The sequence below is a fragment of the Neomonachus schauinslandi genome, chromosome 1 (genome assembly GCF_002201575.2).
Source record: "Neomonachus schauinslandi chromosome 1, ASM220157v2, whole genome shotgun sequence".
Taxonomy (NCBI): Eukaryota; Metazoa; Chordata; class Mammalia; order Carnivora; family Phocidae; genus Neomonachus; species Neomonachus schauinslandi.
Window position 1 is genome coordinate 193,034,534 of NC_058403.1, and position 20,037 is coordinate 193,054,570.

Here is a 20,037-nt window from a genome sequence, read left to right on the forward strand (position 1 = left end):
CCTAATCTCTCCTGCTCCGTAAGCAAGCAGTGGCAGGGGTCACCGCAAAACTTTCTGGGACAAAATGAAGCATAAAGGCAGGCAGGGACAGCCAGCTGGCCCAGCACTCACTGCCCCTTCCCTACGGCCTCCCCTTCGACAAGAAAAGGCCCAGATGGGAGAACGCAAGGTGGGATATGGCATCCATCGTCCTGTCCCAGGGATGCTCACCTTCCGTCTTGATTTTAAGAGCCGTTCGAACCAAAGCAAACAGGGTTGCATTAAACATGACCGTCCCATCACTGTTGAGAGGCATGTTCATGGCCACTAGTCTCTGTAAACAGAAAAGTTTCTCAATAGAAGGCAAATGATGGATTACGGCCATGTTACTTCTCGGTGTTGATTCTCTGTTTATCCCTTGCCTCCTCCTAGTCAACAGTTCAATTCCACAACTCCTTAGGGAGCACCTAGCACCTGGGGGTACTTGGAGCTGACACAGATCAAGGCTTTAGTCATGAAACACACATGCTGGCACGCGGATGGTGTGCTTTGCTTGTTTTTAACCTCAAATGTTTAAGACCTGACTGTTCAAGTGCTCTTCTGTCCCTCACCACATGTCAGGGTCAGGCCTCCCTCCCTTCTGGGCACATCCTTAAAGCTGTCGTAGGGGTGAGACAATACACCAGGTATGACAAGCCAGGCACAGGGACTGGGGCTTGGGTCTTCACTACTCCTAACATAGGGAGTGTCCTTTAGGGAACCCTACCCTGGTGGGACCGTCACGCTTGTGGTGGGACCCCCTTTAAGTCCACACGGTTGCTCTGTCTGGTCTTCCAGAGCAGGACCCCCACTTCCCGCTTCTCTTCTCCCTTCTGGTCCCTTGAACACTAGCACTGGGAGCTGAGGAGGGGGTTTGAGGGAGTGACACCCTCTCTGGGCCCTGGTTACCTCCCATACAGATGGCACACCCAGCTGGGATTAAGGCAGATCATGGATGCTAAAATTTCAGGGGATGCCTGGCATGTGATCAGAGCTAAGTAAGTGGTATTTGTAATTGTTAATGGTTCCAAATTTCTTATTTTGGGCTGGCAAAGTGTCCTAAGAGATTTTTAATGCTTTTTCTCTTCCCTATTAAGGGACTGGAATCTCATGTTTGCATGACTCATCCGACCTAAATTTCTAGTCCTATTACCAACCATGCCTGTCTCCAAACCCAGCACAGGTAGCCAGGAGAGCCTACATGTCCATTCACTTTCTCTGGCAAGTTCCTGAATCAGCAAAATGGACCACGTTGTGCCTCAAGGATACTTAGATCCTTTATATAAAAGGGTCTGGAGACGTAAACACAAAACAACAGCCATAAGCTGGAACCCATCTTGTTCTTGGAAAGCAGAAAAGAAATTTATGAAAAAAAGTCCACTTCTGTGGCTTATTCTTTGTACCTTCATCCAGAGTCCAGGCTACAGAGAAGCAACAATGTGGGCAAAGACCCAAGGACCTGCCAATAGGGTTTTCTGGACTTTCAGGGCAGAGAACAATGAGTTTGCCTCCAAAGATTTCTTTGAAATTTCTCTGCAATACGTTATAGACTCCACTCTGTTACTTTGGGTTCTGTCTAGAGCTGGCCCAGCAACACTGGGTAAAACCCCTGAACCCAGAATTGTCTCGGACCCAGGGGGAGAGGTGACCAGCTGTCATGTGGTTGGCTGGATTTCTAGAGGCAGTTGCAGTAAGCAAATCTTGCATGTCTCCTTCAGAAAGGGGAATTATTTTCTGTTGCTACGTTAACTCAAGGTGGTTCCCTGAGAGCTCTACGGAAGAACAAATCTCAGCTGGAGCTCACAGAGAGCATGGTCTGGGGTGAAAACTACAGAAGTGGCGGGGGGTGGAATGAGAGATCTGGACCAAACCCCAAGAGGCCACTGCTGATGTATGGCTCATGGGGACAGGCACTCTGGTGGCAGAGGGGTGTGCCACCATGTCCACTGTCACTCAAGCTAGGAAATAGCCAGGGCACCACGTCTTCTCCATCCTACTTCCTAAGCAGACCTTCCAGCCCTGCCCTCCTCTGTCCCCACCTCCACTGCCCTCACTCCGGGTGACTCCAACAGCTCTCTGGGTGGTCTCCTGTTTACTCCCCCATTGCCAAGGGGCAACTTCCCACCATGAAACTCTACTGATGCTTCTTTTGTGGGACTCAGCCTGGCACAGAGGGCTCCTTGGAGTTGCACTCAGCTTGTGCCCATAGTCCTCTGCCACTTTCCCTTACGCTCCAGCGACACCAGTGACTCCCCATGTGCCAACATGATGGCCATTCTCCGACCTCCGCATCTGAGCTGTGTTCCCTTTCTGCAATGCCCTCCGGCTTCTGTCCTTCTGGACCTGACACAAATGTCACCTTCCCCTCCACCCACCCAGTGACAAATGACACAATCCCCTTCCTATTCTTACTTTTGGCTGACAGGGTATCCTAAGAGTTACAAATCTGATAGCTCCTCAGGACAGAAACCATGTATGATTCATCTCTGCAACCCCAGTGCACCTGATGGAAGGCTCGGCAGAATGTCACTTAGTGTGTGTTGAATGAAGCAGAGAGTCCCTGCAGAGAGGCCACCAGACACACCAACAGGACACTTACCTTACAGGCTACTCTGTGTGGGCATAATTTCCCAAACCCCAGGGGAGGCTGGATGCGGCGGAGCAGAGTGACCACATCGAGGTGTTTTATCCTTCCTCTGGAGACAAAGAACAGCATGAGGTCCAGGGAAGCGCTGGCTGGCCTGAGCTTTCACTCCATCCCACCTTCTACAAAAATCACAGCCAACACTCCAGAAACAGCCCACACAAGTCACATGGAAGCCTTTCCAACTTACTTCGCCTCAGGGTCATACTCCGACCATATTCTTTTGAATTCATCTAAATGGTGAGGCCCCAGAATAGACCAGTCCCGGGTCAGATAATCAAAGTTGTCCATGATGACAGCCACAAACAGGTTAATGATCTGAAAAAGCACATCAGAGCAAAGCTGCTTCATCTTAGTGGAATGGATGGGCTTAGACCCTAGTAAGGGCCTCCTAATTAATTATAAGAGTCGTGAAACATTTGGAACCCACTTCTCTGAGGCCATAAAAACTTCCTTTCTGGAGAATGTTGAAGAAAAAGGCAGGCTTCCAGCTTTCCACAATGGCTTTGGTATAGTCCCAGGGGAAAGCAGGGGGCTGTGTCATCTGGCCTTGTTGACGCACACTGCAGTTTTATAATTCTGTGGCCACCAAATACCTCACACTGTTGAGTCACTATGTGCGGTGGCTTTGGAACTTCAGTAAAGACACCAGCAGCCCTAAGAAGCTGGGGTGGTGACTGTCCCAAGCCTGTTAGGGAGCCTCAAACCCCTGCTCACAACGAAGGTGCACAGGCCTGCCTGTAACACACACCTGTTGAAGAAAAACCCCCAACCGCCAAATGAAGTCTAGAGTGCTCATCAACGTACAATACCCCACAGTCATTCGAGGGGGCAACATCCGTGGTCTGAATCCCAAATGCCACACAAGCATCTGTCAGTTGAGAAAGAGAGCTGTCGTGATCACCCACCAGAAACGCGCAGAGCATGTAAAAACTGATGAAATAAACAATGGCGAAGTTGCTCCCACACGTGTACTCCTCCCCGGGGTTATAGTCCGACTCGGGGTCACAGAGCTTCCCCGGGAGGCAGGCCAGCATGATCTCCTGCCAGGCTTCACCCGTGGCACACCTTGTTGAGATTAAGAAGAAGGGCTTTAGTAGACGAAGGAGCGATTTGAAGCTTAGACCTTCACACTTTTAAGAATATTTTTTTTTAAACAAAATTTGTAATTAGAGCAAAAACTAAATGATTTGGGGGAAAAGCCAGTTCGAATGAGTGAAAATTCCTAAATTGAAATTCCTACTTATTTTCAAATGCAATTTCTCTGAGTGGAGGCCCTGCTATAGCTCCCTTTGATTTAAAACAATCATTTGATATAAGCACATCAATTCTTTCTGTATAAATGGATGTTTTTGTGTCTTCTCTTCTTTAAATGTTCATGTTACAATCTTAAAATAATTACTATTTCTAATAACCTAACACCTGACAACTTGATTAGATCCCCATTCAATTTTGTTGAAAGCAAAGAACTGAAAACTACCAAATTCTAAGTGACTCGCTATTCAATCAAGAGAATCGTTAGAAATTACCCGTATAATTTCTAGAAAGTTCTCTCACTTCAAGGCACCTTGTTTACAAAGCTAGTTAACTGGGGTTAAAAACAATCCTATAAAATCTGAAACTGTGCATCTTGGATGTTCCCTGTTGGCTGTGCAAAGGCCCTTTCTGTTCTTGCTATATTTCCACGTTCCTGGGTGTGTTCAAGTGCATGCTCCCATGCATAAGTATGTATCCTACCATTTTCCTGGTGGCCTTAGTAGCTTCCAAAGGGATAACCCTTTGATGACCTACTAGCTTCCAAAGGGATAACCCTTAAGCTGGCCACAGTCTGAATGACCATAGCAGTTTCCACAATCCAGCGAAATTCCTCTGACTGAAATGCTAAGGTCTTTGTTCAAGAATACAAAACAAATACAACAAGCCACCACCATCAGTCAGGAGGGGCCACACTGCTGTAACAGGGCACGTGTCCTGGGTCACTCTGGAGCCCAGAGCCAGGGAGAGATGTGCCCTCGTGGGACGCAGTCACCTGAAGAGCAGCAGCACCGCCTGGGGAAAGGTCTGGAAATTGTTGTTCCTGTTGATCTGGTTGTTATCTCTCATAGCAACCTTCCCAAACATCTGGGTGGAGAAATTATTAGGGAAATAAAGATTTTGTTAAAAAAAAAAAAAAAACTCTCCACGAAACCTATTCCACATGTGAATTTCGAACACAGGATTGATCAACACCTAGTAGGGCTCTCTCACAGTGGTTGGCACTTCATTCACTCAGCAAACATGGGGCGGGCACCGTGCTAACTGCTGGGAGCCCAGTGCCGAAGTCAGGAGCATCCTCACCTCAGGGAGTTCCTACCAGGCAACCAGACAGACAGCCCCTCCTGCAGAGAGCGGGCCTGATCCAGCCCGACAGGGAAGCGCATAACGGATCTGCAGCCAGGGGCTGGGGTCAGGAAAGGCCTCTGGAGGAGTGACATTTAGGCCCAGAACTGAAGGCACAGTGGAGGCTAGTCAGGTGAGCAGGAGGGTGGGGTGTCTGGGCAGAGGAAGCACTGCCTGCAAAGAGCAGAGGGGACACGGCCCCGGAGCCCCAGGAAGTGAAAAGAACATGAGTGTGCACAGACAAAAGATCCAGCTACAGACAAACATGGGGGCCAGTGAGCCACAGAGAAGAGAGAGGCCTTTCCTGGAAGGGCAAGGGGAAGTTAGCTGCAGGACTTGTAGAAAAGCAGGCCATTTTAGAAGAACCTGACAAAGCCTCCTGAGCAAACTGGTGATGGTGTGTGCAGGGCAGCTTGCAGGTCTCCAAGACAGCTGTTTTGTAGAACATCAGGTCATAAAAGGCCATTTGGGGCACAAAGCATCCCACGCTGAATTACAAGGGCTCAAGTAGGTCAACTCTTCATTCACAACTCCCAAATAGATCCCTATCGAACTACAAATTTTTCTGTGCCTTCAGATAAGGAAGCGCAGCCACCCCTCTGCCTTGGAATCACCCCACCTCTTTGACACTTGCATCCCCCCTTATCTGAAAGACAGCATCCAAAACAGCAGAGCATGTAGCAGAGAGACTCCCCAGGAGGTCCAGCAGGCTGCTCTCCACCTCCTTCTCCTCCTGGAGGCTGTGCCTACCCTGCTAGGGCTCAGCTCAGCAGTGAATGAAGCCCCAATCCCTTTCCACACCCCCAGAGAGGCAGGGAAGAATCCTGCAGCCCCTCAGCCATAGTCACAGAAGGGCCTGGTTTCGTGCTTCTTTTTTAAAAGGGCGCTACCCATGCCAAATAATGATCCCAGTGCAGCCCCCGCCATAGCATCTGGGAGCAGGTGGTTTTAAGTAAGAATCTAGCTGGTTGTTATAAAACATAACTTTCCAGGCCATCAACAGACTTTGGTATCATTAAATCTTCTTAGTAACATCAGTACAGAAGCCAAAACAATTACAGCTTCTCTCAGTGTGCTATTTCCTGTTGCTGAAACCAACTGTGGGTTTTCTCCATCAGTTGAGTTTCCCAAGACTCAGATTGGGGGTGAGGAGTACCACTACCCCCAGGCTTCCCTGGCATGTCCCAACCTCTCCCTGCTCTTCTGAGCCTGGCTGTCCCCCGCACAGGCACTTGCCTGCAAAATCAGGACCCTGGCTTTCCATTCCCCCTGGCCAAGGCACATCTTGCCACAGATCTGGGGCTACCCAGCAAAGGGGACACAGGGGGAAAGTGGCTAGTGCTTACCTGCATGCCAATCACCGCGTAGATGAAGAACAACATGGCTATGAGGAGGGCTACATAGGGCAGTGCCTGGAAGAAGGAAGCAGTTGGCTCAGTGCCCGCCTCTCCCCCTCCCCCACACTGTGACTGCTCGGGTATAGAATGAAGGCCCAACACAGGGCCACATGCTTCTCTTTTCTGGGTTATGCTGAAAGAACGTCGACAGTAAGGGAGGACTTTTTAAACCCCAGCCCAGCACAATAACTTCAGTCCTTAGTGTACACCATCCATGCACACACCTAGTGTTACGAATCTATGGGCAGGATATGCTTTCCACCATCATTAACAGTATAACCTGACCCTAAATAAAAGGTCAGGGCAGACGTATCACCCACACAATAATGTTTATATGCATCATTGGATTCCTTTGTGAAATTATCATAATTGATCAAACCATTCCAGAACACTGGATATTTAGATTGTTTCCACTTTCTTTCGTGGGCATGTTTGGGGTGGGGGCGAGGTCTATTGTAGATCACACTTTGCAAAGGAACATCTTTGTGCAAAACCACCCATGTCTGCTTCAGGTGAGGTCTTGGGAGTGAAATTACTGGGGCCAAGGGGAAGAACCACTTTCTGCCTGCTATTGCAGAAAGCAAGACATCTTTCTTAAAATGCACACTTTCTGAAGGAATGCGAGTTGGCGGTTGGGTCAGGGAAGAGAAAGGGAGATAGCTGGGTGGTCGCGAAACCTGGACTCTCCTTAAGAACACTAGATACAGGTATGTAAGTGTGGGGTCAGACCCCTGGTCCTCTCATCCCTGTTCCTCAACTATTTATTTTTAGGACATGTCGTGTGACATGCACATGGTACACCTCCAGGTAGTGGCCAGAGCACTCATGGTGAAAGCATCTACTTTCTCTTTTATCCACAAAAGGTCATCAGAAAGCCAGTGGCTAAAAACCTTCCCGCTGTGCATCCGCTCTGGACCTGGGGCTGCTTGCCCACCCCAGTGCGATAGCACTGTCCTGATGGCTGACCGCTGGCCAGAGCCCCACAGGGTTAGCTCCAGGCTTTCCTCACTGTACCTATACACATTTTCTTCCTAGATTACTGAATCTTTACGAATTCTGTTGGCACTGTTTCTCAGTTTTTGTGAACTACCACTTTGTTCGATGAATTTATCCACAGTGGCCAAACTTTTAAAAAGAAAATGTTTAATAATTTCTTTAGAAGTAAGTATGACATTATTGCATGAATCTATTTTTATAGCAGTTCACTCGAAAACTTTGGTACTTTATATTAATAACGAATGTCTGGGATTTGACCCCTTTCTGAGACCAAGGCTCACTTGAGGCCCTGCTCGCTCTCCCCGAGAGCTGTATCCCCAGTTTTGACCACCTCAGGTTCCCTGCCAGAATCTGTGATTTCCCTTCTTTGAGTTTTTGGATCTACCCCCTTTCCCGGAAGCCATCCTTTCCCTTTACGTGTTAAAATCTTAGCCAAGCAGAAAAACGCTCCCTGGGACGTTAACACCAGTTACCTCAGAGGTGGTGGGCTTAGCTTGAACTTTTTCTTTACGTGTCTTTGGATAGCTTCACTTGTCAAGGTGTTTATTTCAAATTAAAAATAGTCACGAAAATTCATGATTCACTTTCTAATACTTATACATAGCTACATTTCCCTTACATAGACGAATATTTTAAATAAGAATCTGTACCCCGTCCCCAGTTAATTCAGTCGGGAAGACTAGAATATCTGGGGTGGGGTACTAAAAGGTACAGGAGAAGCTGGGTCAGTCCTGGTTCAGGCTGCACCAGCCTGGAGAGTCACAGATGACAAGTGAGGCCTGGCTTATGCCCAAATGTCCTCAATGCTGTGATCCTTGCAGGTATTGGGTAATGCAGAGATTGGGGATGGTGTGCTGGCTCAGGTGGAGTAGTCTCTGATTCATATCTAGACCAGCCAACAGAGAGGACCGTGGCAGCCTCAGGAGGAAGAGCTGTCCTGGCAAGAAGCTGTTCACTTTACGGGCGGTCTGCTGGGACCTGCCCTCTCTCAGATGTCACCCTCCACCACTGGGCATTCCAGAGAGGACTGAGGGGCTTGGAGACTCCCCATCCCTATCCATCTGAGAAACATTACACCCCTCCTTAACTGCAAGTCCTTACTGCCTTCTGTTTCCTTTAAGCAAGAATCCTGTCTGATTCACCAAGGACAGCTGGGTCAGGTGCCTCCATGTTCCACATCCTCTATTGACCTAGGGGGTCACAGTGGCCATGTGGAAGGGAGTCCAGATCCTCCACAACAGAGGACACTCACTGGCTCACATGTGATCTCCAAGAGCAACAGAGAAGCCCCCGGCCTGGCTCTTACCTGAAAGGACTTTATAAAAGTCCACAGCAACGTCCGGATGCCTTCCCCCCTGCTGAGAAGCTTCACCAACCGCATCACTCGGAAAAGACGGAAAAAGGTGATGGAGATTCTATTGCTCTCTTCAGAGTTCTGAAGGGTTATCATGGAGAGGTCAAACCCAATGCAAAGTAGAACATGCAACACTTTCAGAAAAACAGCAACAGATGCAAACAAAGGTGACAGAGGTAAGAACAGAAGATGTGTTTCTAGGGCCTTTTCACCTTGGAAAGCATGATATGAAAGGAAGAGTTACATGCTAACAACACAGGGCTTGGGAAACTGCGTCCACACAGCACATGCATGTCCACGTGGTCAAGTGTGTTAAGAGGAGAACGCCGGGCTGGTCAAGAGTACTGGACACTGATGATGAATGCAAACCACCGCAGACACTGTTTTGGAAGGACAACCATGGAGAATACAGAAACACTAGTGGGAAACTCAGCATGGTCAAGGAAAAGGCCCAGCCCTGGGGGACTCGTCACTGATCTTACCCCGGGTGTGGCGGTTGGGACAGGGACATTTTCACTTTCAGTTGGCTTTAAGAAATCAAAGATTGACAATGTATTAATGAACAGAAAGGAAGCAGTGGTTCAGAAGGATGGGCCCCTCCCCACTTTTTAAAAACTTCTGGTTGGTGTCTTAGGACAACACGGCTGTTCCCTCCCTGAGAAAATGCCAGGGGCTCTGTCTGAACCTGGACTTGCGGGTGGGCAGCCTTTGACATAGGCTCAGACATGCTACTTTCTAATTCACATCCCAGGACATGATGCTGTGAGGTTGGCAGGCATCCAGTAAAAGAGAAGGCTGCAAGACCTCAGTTGTCCCCAAAGACAGACATGCAGAGTGGGACCCTGCTTCTCACAGGCAGGCTAGTTCTCTTTGCTGAGGCAGGATTGTGGGTCTGGGGAACTAACTGCCCTGCAGCAGGCCACTCCTAATCCCGATGAACAGGAGGAATCTACCAAATGGGGCAGAGTGGTACCTGCCTACACCCCACACGCCTCCTGAGCCACATACCTGGGAAGGGCTGCTGAGGAGGTGGGCAAACCAAGTCAGTGTGAGTGGAGAGGGGCTGGTTTCCCCACAGAAGCCTTCAGTGCCCAGCCTACAGCCCTGACTGCTGTCAGAGAAGACAGCGCTCAGCCCCGTGGGACTCTTGGGCAGCAGCAGCTTAGGACCAGCTTGCCCTGAGTTTCTGCACTTCCACCTCATCCAGGGTCTGGCTGGGCACCTATAGTTCAGGTCACAGGGGGCTGAACCACACCACTCATCACCCTTTGGGCACCTGCCTCCCCTTCAGGCAGGGACCTTGCTTCACTCAGTGCCCAGCATGCAGTCTGGCACTTATTAGATATTCAGTGTTGAAGAAACTGGAAAGAGGTTGTAAGCAAGCTCTAACAAAACAGTAAGGGCTGAACAAGAGACAAGGAATGACGGCCTCTCTGTTCCCTTTAGGAGGGTACCCTCCACTGAAGCAGCTAGTCTACCTGGTAACCGACAGAGGAATGAGCCAGTTCTTGGGGACCTGGAACTGCTGAGTGGTCCCCAGGGTTTCTAGGGAGCCTACTGCATGGCGTGTCTGCACAGCTAAGGGATGTATGCACACGCATAGATGGCGCGCACTAATCTGAGTGGTTCTCCTCCCTGGGGATACAGGGAAAGGGCTCCGTTCTGAATTCTCACTCTCATTAACAGCTGCCTCCTGAGACCAAACATAAAATTCATGGAAAAGAAGGAGTTGGGGTACATCCTATCAGAAGTGAAATTCAGCAATGTGAGGACAAACCCAGGACTAACTGGTTCTGATAGGGTTCCAAAGGGGTCCCTGATTCACCCAGGATGCTCAGAAGGTGAACCCTCTAATGGCACGGTCCAAGCCCCAGTCACTGTCTTTTATTTTCCTCTTCTTTTCTCTCACCTCAAGACAAAGAACATCTTAAAGGGACAGATGATGGTTTTAACTTATGACTTTAACAAATGGAGGAATTAGTGCTCTAAAGTTCTGTCTCCCAATCTCCCTAAGGCTTTGTGCATGAGGCTTTTGGGTCTCACCCATGCAGCTGGAGTGGGAGGGTGTGTGAGTATGTGGGGGTGTGTGCATGCCCGCCTCTGCCTGCCTATGCTCAAGGGGGCCAGGGTGTGCCTAAAACAGAGCACTCTACGGTGATACTTTTGAGATGTCCATAACTTGTGTGTTAGACCTGCAAGAATAAGAGGGCTATTGGTCAGGGAAGACACTCTCTGGCTACGATCTGGCCCCAGCCCCTTCTGCTTGTCCTCCCCATCTCATTCCAAGTCTGATGGACCTCTCAGTGCCCCCTCCCTCAAAATGTGGTAAAGTCAGTGGCCAAACTGACGTTTGAAGTGCACATCTCTTTTCCAACTGACACCTTTGAAGTATGACACATATTGGACTATGAACTTGAAACCCTGGATATTCTTAAAAAAAAAAAAAATGAAGAGGAGAACCAGACAGCATTTGTGGAGGGACACGTCAGCACAACATGCAGAAAGGAAGGACAGAACAAACAGCACAGCAAGCCACGTGCACCCCCAGTGCAGCCTGTGACACCTCCTCCTTCCCTCAGTGCCATGCTGGGCAGGGAGCACTGCCGTGGGGGAGGATGTTGCTGGCAGCACTGGAGGACGGTGCAAGTTGCCAAAATATCTTACAAATTGGAAGGACCCTGAAGATGGCTTTGCCCAAACTACAGATGCCAGCCAGATGCAAAGGGCAGGCCAGCTCTCATCCTGGACTGCACATTCCAACTGCCTGGGGCTGGCTCTTTTGCAGAATCTGATGCCCGGGTGTCACTCCAAGGATTCTTATCTCCTTGGTCTGGGGTGTGCCAGAGCTTTGGGAGTTTTAAAAGCTCCCAGGTGATTCTAAGGTGCTGCTCGAGGGAACTCCAGTCTTAAGCCAGGGTAAAGCTGGGCACATCTTCAGGTGGTCACTCACGTCAACAAATTCCTTTTGGTCTGGATGGGCCATACAGAGGGGAGCCCCTAGAAAAGCCCACTCAGGCTGTTACAGCTAAGCAGTGGGTTCTTTTGGAGTTGATGAGGGCTCAGTACCCAGACGATGCAAACAGGTTAACTGCATCCCCATCTTGCCCACAGTGGGTGGAGGAGGCTTGGAAACACAGATGGCTTTGGAGGCTGTGGTTGGAACATGGGTGAGCTGATGCCCTGCGTGATCTCGGGATCAATGACAGAATGCCCTCAGAGGCTGAGACTGGGAAAGGGTTCACTCCCTGGGTAGTTTTCCAAAGACAGCCACTAGGGCTGTGTGGTCAGCCTTCAGTAGAGAGGATTCCAGTGCCATCTCCAGGCTTGGGCTGGAGGCGCTCAGCAGCTCCTTCCAACCCTGAGGGTCACTGTCTTCAGCTGGGAACCCCACAGGGAGATGGCCCTCAGCCCCAGGAGGCCCAACTGTGTGCCCTGGGTCCAGAAGTCTCCTTAGATCCTGGGGCACACCTGATGACCCTCCAGCCCCTTCACATAGGGTTCTCAGGCAGGCTCTTGAGATGTAGGTTTGGGGTCAGCCCCCAGCAACTACTGGAGCCAAACAATCCCTGAGCTTCCCAAGTGCAACCAAAGAGACCAGTCTGCACTTGCTGTATTAATCCCCATCTCTTCCCGGAAAGGCTTAGATGACGTGGTTTTCCACTCCAGACAGGAAGCAAACCAGCATCACAGAACATCCTGGAGAACCTGCTCTTTGGAGGTGGGAGTGGGGGAGAGCCTCCCTCTGGCTACTTCTGACCTGGCACATAACACTCTGGGAGAGAGGGCTTCTGTATATGGGAATGCTGAGCCTATGTCCAGAAATCAGTGACCTGGTCCCCGGAAAAAGGCTGGCACCTGGAACGGAGGGCTGAACAACCAGAAGCTGAGTACAGCTGTCGGTCACCAGGTCAGGGACAATTCCTGGGTCCCTGGGAGGGAGCTCCTTACTAACTTTTCACATGCCTTCAGTAAGTAAGAACAAAGCAGTCATAGCTTCTGCACAAGTATTTGGCCTCCCCAGCAATAATGATAGTGGGAAAGGACTCAGTGCCGGCAACAGCCACTGCCTGGGTTAGGGAAAGTGGGGTTCTGGGTCATTTTACCATTCGAGGCACCAATAGGCATCCGAGGGTGAGCAAAGGCGAGCCTGCCAGTCATCATCTGACATTTTAGCAGCTTGATGATGTTATGACCAGATGTGATAAAGACAAATCTGTGAGAGCCATCAAACCATGGTCAGAGCAAGGGGTGGGGGGGAGGTACATAGGCAGGGGCAGCAGGAGGGGGCTGAGGGGGCATCAAGCAGGACAACAGAAAGGGCCATCCAAAATGTTTTTGCAAACTACAAACGCAAGCTAGATTTCTCATTTGTAGGCCAGATCAATCATTCTTGAAGACAATGCTGGCAAGCCACACAGCCAAGCATGACTGGCCAAGATGGCCCTGGCCAGACCCCAGGTGGAGACTGGGACCCAGGGGATGGGAAACAATTTAGATGACCACAACCCATAAATAGCACACCCTGTGAAACTCAGTGAAAACCAAAGGTGGGGAAGCCACAAACAGGTATACAGTCTTTAAAGTACTTTTGCTTTAACAACGACATCACCGTATATATGTTTATATATACTTGCCGCTACAATTTTCTAAAAATAAAACCAACATGAAAATCAATTAGGCAACAGAAAAGAAAGATCAACAGAGGTTGGGGGAGAGAGCACAGCAAGTTAAATATTGCAAAAAATGATGACTTATCGTAGCTAAAAACAGCCGACATGGACGAAGGGTGTTCAAGCTGAGCTAACCCAGGAGCTTGGGGGGTAAGGCCAGCCCAGGGATAGGATGTGCGTTGCTCCTCTGGGGAACCTGGCATGTGTGGGAGAGGGGGCTGGAGGAATTGACAGCTCCACCACTAACAGTTATACCATCAGAAGTTAAGGACATCCAGTCTCTTTCATCTTTGTGCTCATAGCCTGCAAACTGTACGTGCCCAGGACACATGTGTTGAGAGACTGAATACATGAGAAGGTGGCTTTGAGCATTTGCCCTGCACTGCCGCCCAGCCCAGAAATGCTGAGACCTCCCAAGGGGTTCTACCGGCCCAGGGCGGACAGCTGGTTTTGCCACCAGCTGAGGGAGCTTTTGTCTCGGGCTATATCTGACCAGGGGAAAAGTCACTGACTAGAAAATGGTATAAGAATGGTCACCGGCGTGATTTTGAAAGTCTGACTGAGTGGCAGAAATGGGCCCAATGAAAGCCTGTTTTGTGCAGACACCCCAAAGTCAAATGCTAACTAGAAAGTTCAGCGTGCGTTTTTGTACCACTGCAGCTTTCCTGACGGATGACACATGAAGAAGGATATGTCTGCGACACTGATGAGCAAGGCGGGGCCAGAGGGGACAGGCACGGTGTGCTCCTGCCCCCAGCATATGGAGGGGCAGCTGGAAAGCTGGGCACGTGCTGTCAACCGAGGGCACCAGCGCCACACCTTGCCAGCCAGCGGGGGGGAGCGGGGGGCGAGAGATGAGGCATTGGGAGAGCTGGCTTGTTGGCTCAGTGAACAAACCTCGGCCACATCCTGGTACCCAGAAACCCAGCATTTATGCCCACCACCTGCACATCCCTTTCAGCACGGAGCACTCCAGGGAGAACTGCTGAAACTGTAGTTTATTCTATTTTCATTTCCATTACAGACCATCTCTGACTTACATAAGGGTCTGTGCCAGAATTTTCACATAAGCAGACTTTGACAAAGGTTGTAAGTGCTTTACATCAGGAGATGGTTAAGCAGGCAATGTCTGGTCATAAACTCAGGAGAGAGCTCATGGCAGCCCAGTTAGGGTCCTGCTGTTCTGCCATTAGCATTAGATTATTTTATAACCAAACATAATTTACACATTATGAATGACAATTTTATAGCTCAGTTATGGGATACTTCACATAAAGTGGAATTTACCTAAGTCTGGGCTCACGGAGGTTGGGGGATGTATCTTCCTGGGTCTAGGAAAATACCACTTTAGTCCCTTGTCATGGCATGGATTGGGGTGTTGTGAGGCATCCATCACACCCTCATGGACGTGCCTTACAGTCCATTTCACTTGTTAGTCCGTGGAAAATCTACACTTGGATAATAGCCTTTATCTCCCTAATACTTTAAGTTTTGTAACCAGTATTTTCACAAATATCTGCATCATTTTATTCCCCCGACACACCTATGAAGCAGGGAGGGCAGATATCATTCGCCCCAGCTGATCCATGGGGAACTGAGGCCCAGGTCCAACAAGTCAGTTTTGAACCAAGACCAGAACTGTCAGGCCTTAGGAGTGCCGGGCCAGTGGCCGTCCCACTGGTCTGTGATCTAGGCTTAGCTTAGCCCCAAAGCAGTGGTATAAAGAGGGACTGCACCATCCTTATTTGATACAGGCTGTCTGAACACCAGGACAGGCCATACAACCCTGCAGATGTCAGCCAGGCAGAGCGAGAGGCCCCTTCCCAGCCAGGGGTGGGGGAGGAGGGCGGGGCTGGCCACATGGAGCAGAAAGCCAACACCACACAGCAGTCCCACCCCATGCTCCATTCATCCCCGCCACGGGCTCTACACAACTGGGGCACACACACTGGACACCCACTAAGACTTGTGACAAACTGGGGACAGACCAGGTGAGCAGGGCCATTTGTGCCTGCCTCAGGCCCTTCTGGTTTAGGCATGGGTTAGATCCAAGAACTACTGGCAGGAGGCAGTGCTCCCCTTTCTGGAGCCTCTTAATTTTGAAGGAGGGTTCTCAGGATGGTTCTGGAAGGGTGGGTCACTCCACCTACCACACTGCTACTGCACTTGTTTCCTTATTAAAGGGCTCAATCAAGTGCAACAGAAGAGAATGGACACCCTGTCCTCATACACACTCAGCCCTCCTTCCCCTGGTCCATGAGATCACCATCATCTGGTGAGCTAGGACAGGGGGTACTCCCCAGTGTCACTAGTCAGACTCGGCAGGTGCACATGATACAGGCGAAGTCTGCAGCAGTCACGTGTTCATGGCGTGGCTGTGAAGCCCCGCCCCCCTTCCCTTCACAGAACCATCGTGGGTACCAGGGCACATGTTATGAACTCCATTTTGCAGCTGGAAAAATCTGAGGCACGGGGCAGTCAGGTACCCGGCCGAGGTCACACAGCTAGCGCGTGCCAATGTTCACATTCTCACATAAATTAACTCCCGGCCCTTCACAGGCTCATAAGAACTTTTTTTAAAATAATGTTTGGTTCCAAAATGGCCATTCTACATTTCCTTCTCCACCCTCTTTCAGGGGAAGGAGGTGGGGCGGGGGAGGGGAGGCTACCAAATGTTCTTCATCTTTTAGAACAAATGTATGCCCGGATTTCTTAAGTGTAGAGAGACCCATGGATACGGTTTCTAGGCTCCTGAGTGTCAGACTTAACAGAAACAATCACGTCACAGGACACAAAGTTTGCTACTTACATTCACTTCAGTTATAGCAATATCAACGACGCTACCAACAACAATTAAGGCATCAAAAGTGTTCCATGCATCAGTGAAATAGTGCTGTTAGGGCAAGCATTCAGAAGCCACAGAGGAGAGGAAGCACAACAGGAAAAAAGAAGAAAAGGACAGTGTTATAAAAAGGGAACATTCTAGCATTATGCCACCCGGCTACTTGAAAAAAAAATCACTCTAAAACAAACATGTTACAGGTACGTCACTTTGGGTGTTGCCGCTGACACAGCAAATAAAAACAATGAGAGACGCCTGTCTTGCCCTGCCTACCAGCGGCTCGGGAAACGCCGCCCGAGTCGGCCCTCCGAAAGGTGCTCTGAGTCTGCAAAGGCCTGGGATAAAGCTCGACCCTCACAAGCCTCTTGTCCACAGCTCTCGTGAGGAAATTCCTGGTTTTAGATCCAGTGAGGTTGGGGCCTGTGACTTGTCCAGGTGATGCCAGTGCGGGGCGGGGAGCGGAATGTGCAGACAGAGAGAGGACACGAGGCGGGTGGCCACGGCGGGCGCATACTCACGTCGGCTTCGCTGAGGGCCACGTCTATAATGCTGCCGATTACGATGAGGGAGTCAAACGTGTTCCAGGCGTCACTAAAATACCCCTGGACAGAGCAGGCAGGGGGCAGACGTTTATGAGCACGTAGGAATGGAAACGCCACACGGATCATACGGGGACATGTCGGATGCCCCGCCGTACCCATGGCAACCAGGTGGGGTGGGGGAGCCAAAGGGAGGCAACAGTACCGTCCAGGGGCGGAAAGGGACACAGGCTGGGGTGCACCTGCATGTGTGAGAGAGGGCGCGCACGCACGCACACGCACGCAGGCACAGCGCACGCACACACGCACGCGCACGCACGCACGCACGCATGCGCCGTGCAGACCCATGGCCCCGAGCGGCCCCAGACCAAGCGGAGTTTGTGCAGGGCGTAGGGGCCTCTGAAAACCCTGCCCGTGCAACTAGGGCCACAACTTCAAACCGTCACAAGAGGGTGTGCGACCCTTCTAAGTTTGCAACCTTTACACAGAAGAGTCAGCAGGCCCTCCCCCTACTCCTTCCCCAAGTTTTTTCTCTTCTCCCAATTGAAGAGCACTGTGACCAGCCTTTCACACGTTCTTCTTTCTGTGCTCTTAAAACAAATCAGTAACTCCTCCGGCTCCTCACCAGTGCAAGGATTATGAAAGGTGTGCTCTGTCCTCACAGAGCCCTTGGCCTCACTGGGACAGAGGCACAGTGAGGCACGCAGTCCAGGGCACAGAGTTGCGGGGCGGGGGGTGGGGGGGGGGGGGGGCGGATTCACTGCAGTCTGTGGGGAAGGGGGTTGTGTAGGGAGCCCACAGAGGTCTTACAAGGGAAAAGCGCCGTCAAGGGTGATGATGCACTAAGGCTCCCATTGGCCTCGAGAGAATCCTCCTTGTAGCCCAGCTCTCCTCCCTTCTCTCTCCACCCTCCAGGCTAGGAGGACTCCTTGCCATCCCTCAGAAGCACCAACAGGTTCTTCCCCCTCTCTCAGCTGCAACAGCAATCCCAGCCCTCTCCACACAGACTCTGCCCAAATCCACTTCCTCCTTCAAGGTCAGACCAAATGCCAGCTCCTTGAAGGGACCTTTTCAGATCCTCCTGATCTCTGCTCTGCCTCTCACATGTCCTCATCACTGAATTTGGGGTCTTTGCAGCTTTAACCCACTGACAGCCCTCTGAGGATGAGTACCATGCTGATCCTTCCGTCCCCTCCTCCACTAGCCCCACTATCTACCCCAGAGCCTTGATCCCATTGCTCCACACACTGCAATGTCTCTTTCTTCCACTGACCTAGCATCCTACCATCATCCAGATCCTATCTTGCAACAAGCATGAAGGCACGATGTCCCTGTGACTTATAAATCCGTGTATATCTATGTGGCATACATTTTATGTATGCGCTCTTGAGGGCTCAGCACAGTAGGGGCTAAATTCGTGCCTGCTGTCTCCTGACAGCCTCTGGAAACTCTTGTTCAGAGGGGTGGGGGTGGGCACTACGCATAGAGGCTTCTGGTTGCATGGTCAATGACTCTATCTGAAAATCAACTGTCTTTTCAAAAAGTCAGAACATGTTTTGGAAATTAAAAAAAAAAAAAATCCAGGTCTGAAATATATAAAAAGGGGCCAAGCATGGTTACAACTGGGTACACTTAGTGAGGATAAAGAAAACCAGAACAGACGGTACTTTGAAGTTTCGGGTCCCATCAACTTGTGATCACATGCAGGCCCCAAGAAAGCCACTGCAGAGCCCCAGCCTTCGATGACACAAGAGAAAGTGTGCACGTGCTGGCCATCCTAATAACTGGAGTGGGCTGTTTGTTCTAGTTACTGTTGATCACGCACTCCAAATACAATTATGGGGGAGCTATGACACTAATTGATGGCCTGGACTTTTAAAAATTTCATCTTAAATGATGTAAGATTTTCCCACCCAATCTGCCATGACCTCTCACCCACTCTTCACCTCTCCCTTCCCCTCCTCTGTCACACGTTGCCTCACTGACTGGCATCCTCCCAGACCCCTCATCTCAGGCCTCCAAAGAGGAAACAAACGGACTCTGCCTCCACCAACCCTGCCGACCTGTGTACACAAGTCTGATAGGACAAGTCTTAATGAACACCACATTTTGCACCTTCTAGCTTTTCTTCCCAGTGCTCCGTGATTCTTGGCTGGCAGACTGGGGCAAGGCCAGCCACTCTGAGGGCTAGACTAGAGCCACTGAGCATGCTGGTCACGCTGGCCAGCCAGGACACAAAGAGCTTGCGCCTGGACTCAAAGGAGCGCACTGGTTCCTTCACAGAGAAGACCTCCCAACACAAAAGTCACTTGGGTCAAGTGCTAAGCGCTGCTGTGGAGGTGCCGGGGACCCTTATTTACATTGTGTGAATAGGTAACAAACAGGCATTTGACCAGCAGCCGTGCCACAAGCTACTCTGAGGACCAGAGCCTTCCCTTCCTGGATTTAAGAGCATCTCCAAAGCTAAGGACAGTATGGTGATCATTCCCATCTCCCCTAGAGAGGAGCCGATGCCTCACTGAGACAGCTGGGCGCCCGTAACAGTCAGGCCTCCGGGGTATGGAGAGCAGCTGTCCGGGCACAGGACCAGCCCCCGCCCATAGCTGTACCCCACATGCTACTCCTCCCACTAGTAGGCTCTTCACCTGAGGCCAAGGCCACCACCTGCACACCTACTTTGGACTTTATTCCTGAACAGCTCCTCCCCTGCTTTTCCAGAATTATCAGTACTTACCTCTGAATCATTCCCACTGGCCTACACACTATCCTCCAACTGGCCCATTCTGGCCACTGTGGTACATGAAATCACCTTAAACCAGTGCAATAGGGGCTTCCCATTTGGGGTCCTGGAACATTTTGGCAATCTCATCAACTCTCTTCAGAAGATCCCGCACACTCACAAATTGTGCCCAAGTCCTAGAGACTCCTGGACTGAAGGTACCTACCCCTAATGCAGACAACGGGAGGCTCGAGCTGATGCAGGCGGCTGGAATCACAAGCTCAGACAAGGTGGCTATGCCAGGGGGCCAGCAGAGGCAGAAATTGCCAGGCTCTCTTTCTCCCCACATCTGATTCCCTGTTTAGTAGCCTCCTATGTGATCAAATCACTGTCGAGTGAGCAGGACTCAGTCCCCCACCCTTTTCCCACCAACATCACCACAGTGTCTGGGCAACCAGAAGATGAGACAAAGGGCTTCT

At 50.5% G+C, this 20,037-nt stretch overlaps 1 protein-coding gene across 3 annotated transcripts in view; it reads right to left on the reverse strand.

The window, feature by feature from the left end:
- Nucleotides 1-20,037, reverse strand: part of CACNA1D (calcium voltage-gated channel subunit alpha1 D) — a 297,870-nt gene that overhangs the window by 29,402 nt on the left and 248,431 nt on the right. For 2 of the 3 annotated variants that reach the window (XM_044916841.1, XM_021694968.1), the window contains 9 exons: nucleotides 16,819-16,902; nucleotides 9,271-9,315; nucleotides 8,741-8,869; nucleotides 6,388-6,453; nucleotides 4,692-4,783; nucleotides 3,571-3,730; nucleotides 2,853-2,980; nucleotides 2,618-2,714; nucleotides 211-313 (listed from right to left, as the gene is read on the reverse strand). In XM_044916841.1, coding sequence (XP_044772776.1) covers nucleotides 211-313; nucleotides 2,618-2,714; nucleotides 2,853-2,980; nucleotides 3,571-3,730; nucleotides 4,692-4,783; nucleotides 6,388-6,453; nucleotides 8,741-8,869; nucleotides 9,271-9,315; nucleotides 16,819-16,902 — 904 coding nt within the window. The remainder of the gene's footprint in view (nucleotides 1-210; nucleotides 314-2,617; nucleotides 2,715-2,852; nucleotides 2,981-3,570; nucleotides 3,731-4,691; nucleotides 4,784-6,387; nucleotides 6,454-8,740; nucleotides 8,870-9,270; nucleotides 9,316-16,818; nucleotides 16,903-20,037) is intronic. The other variant, XM_044916847.1, reaches the window with a different exon arrangement.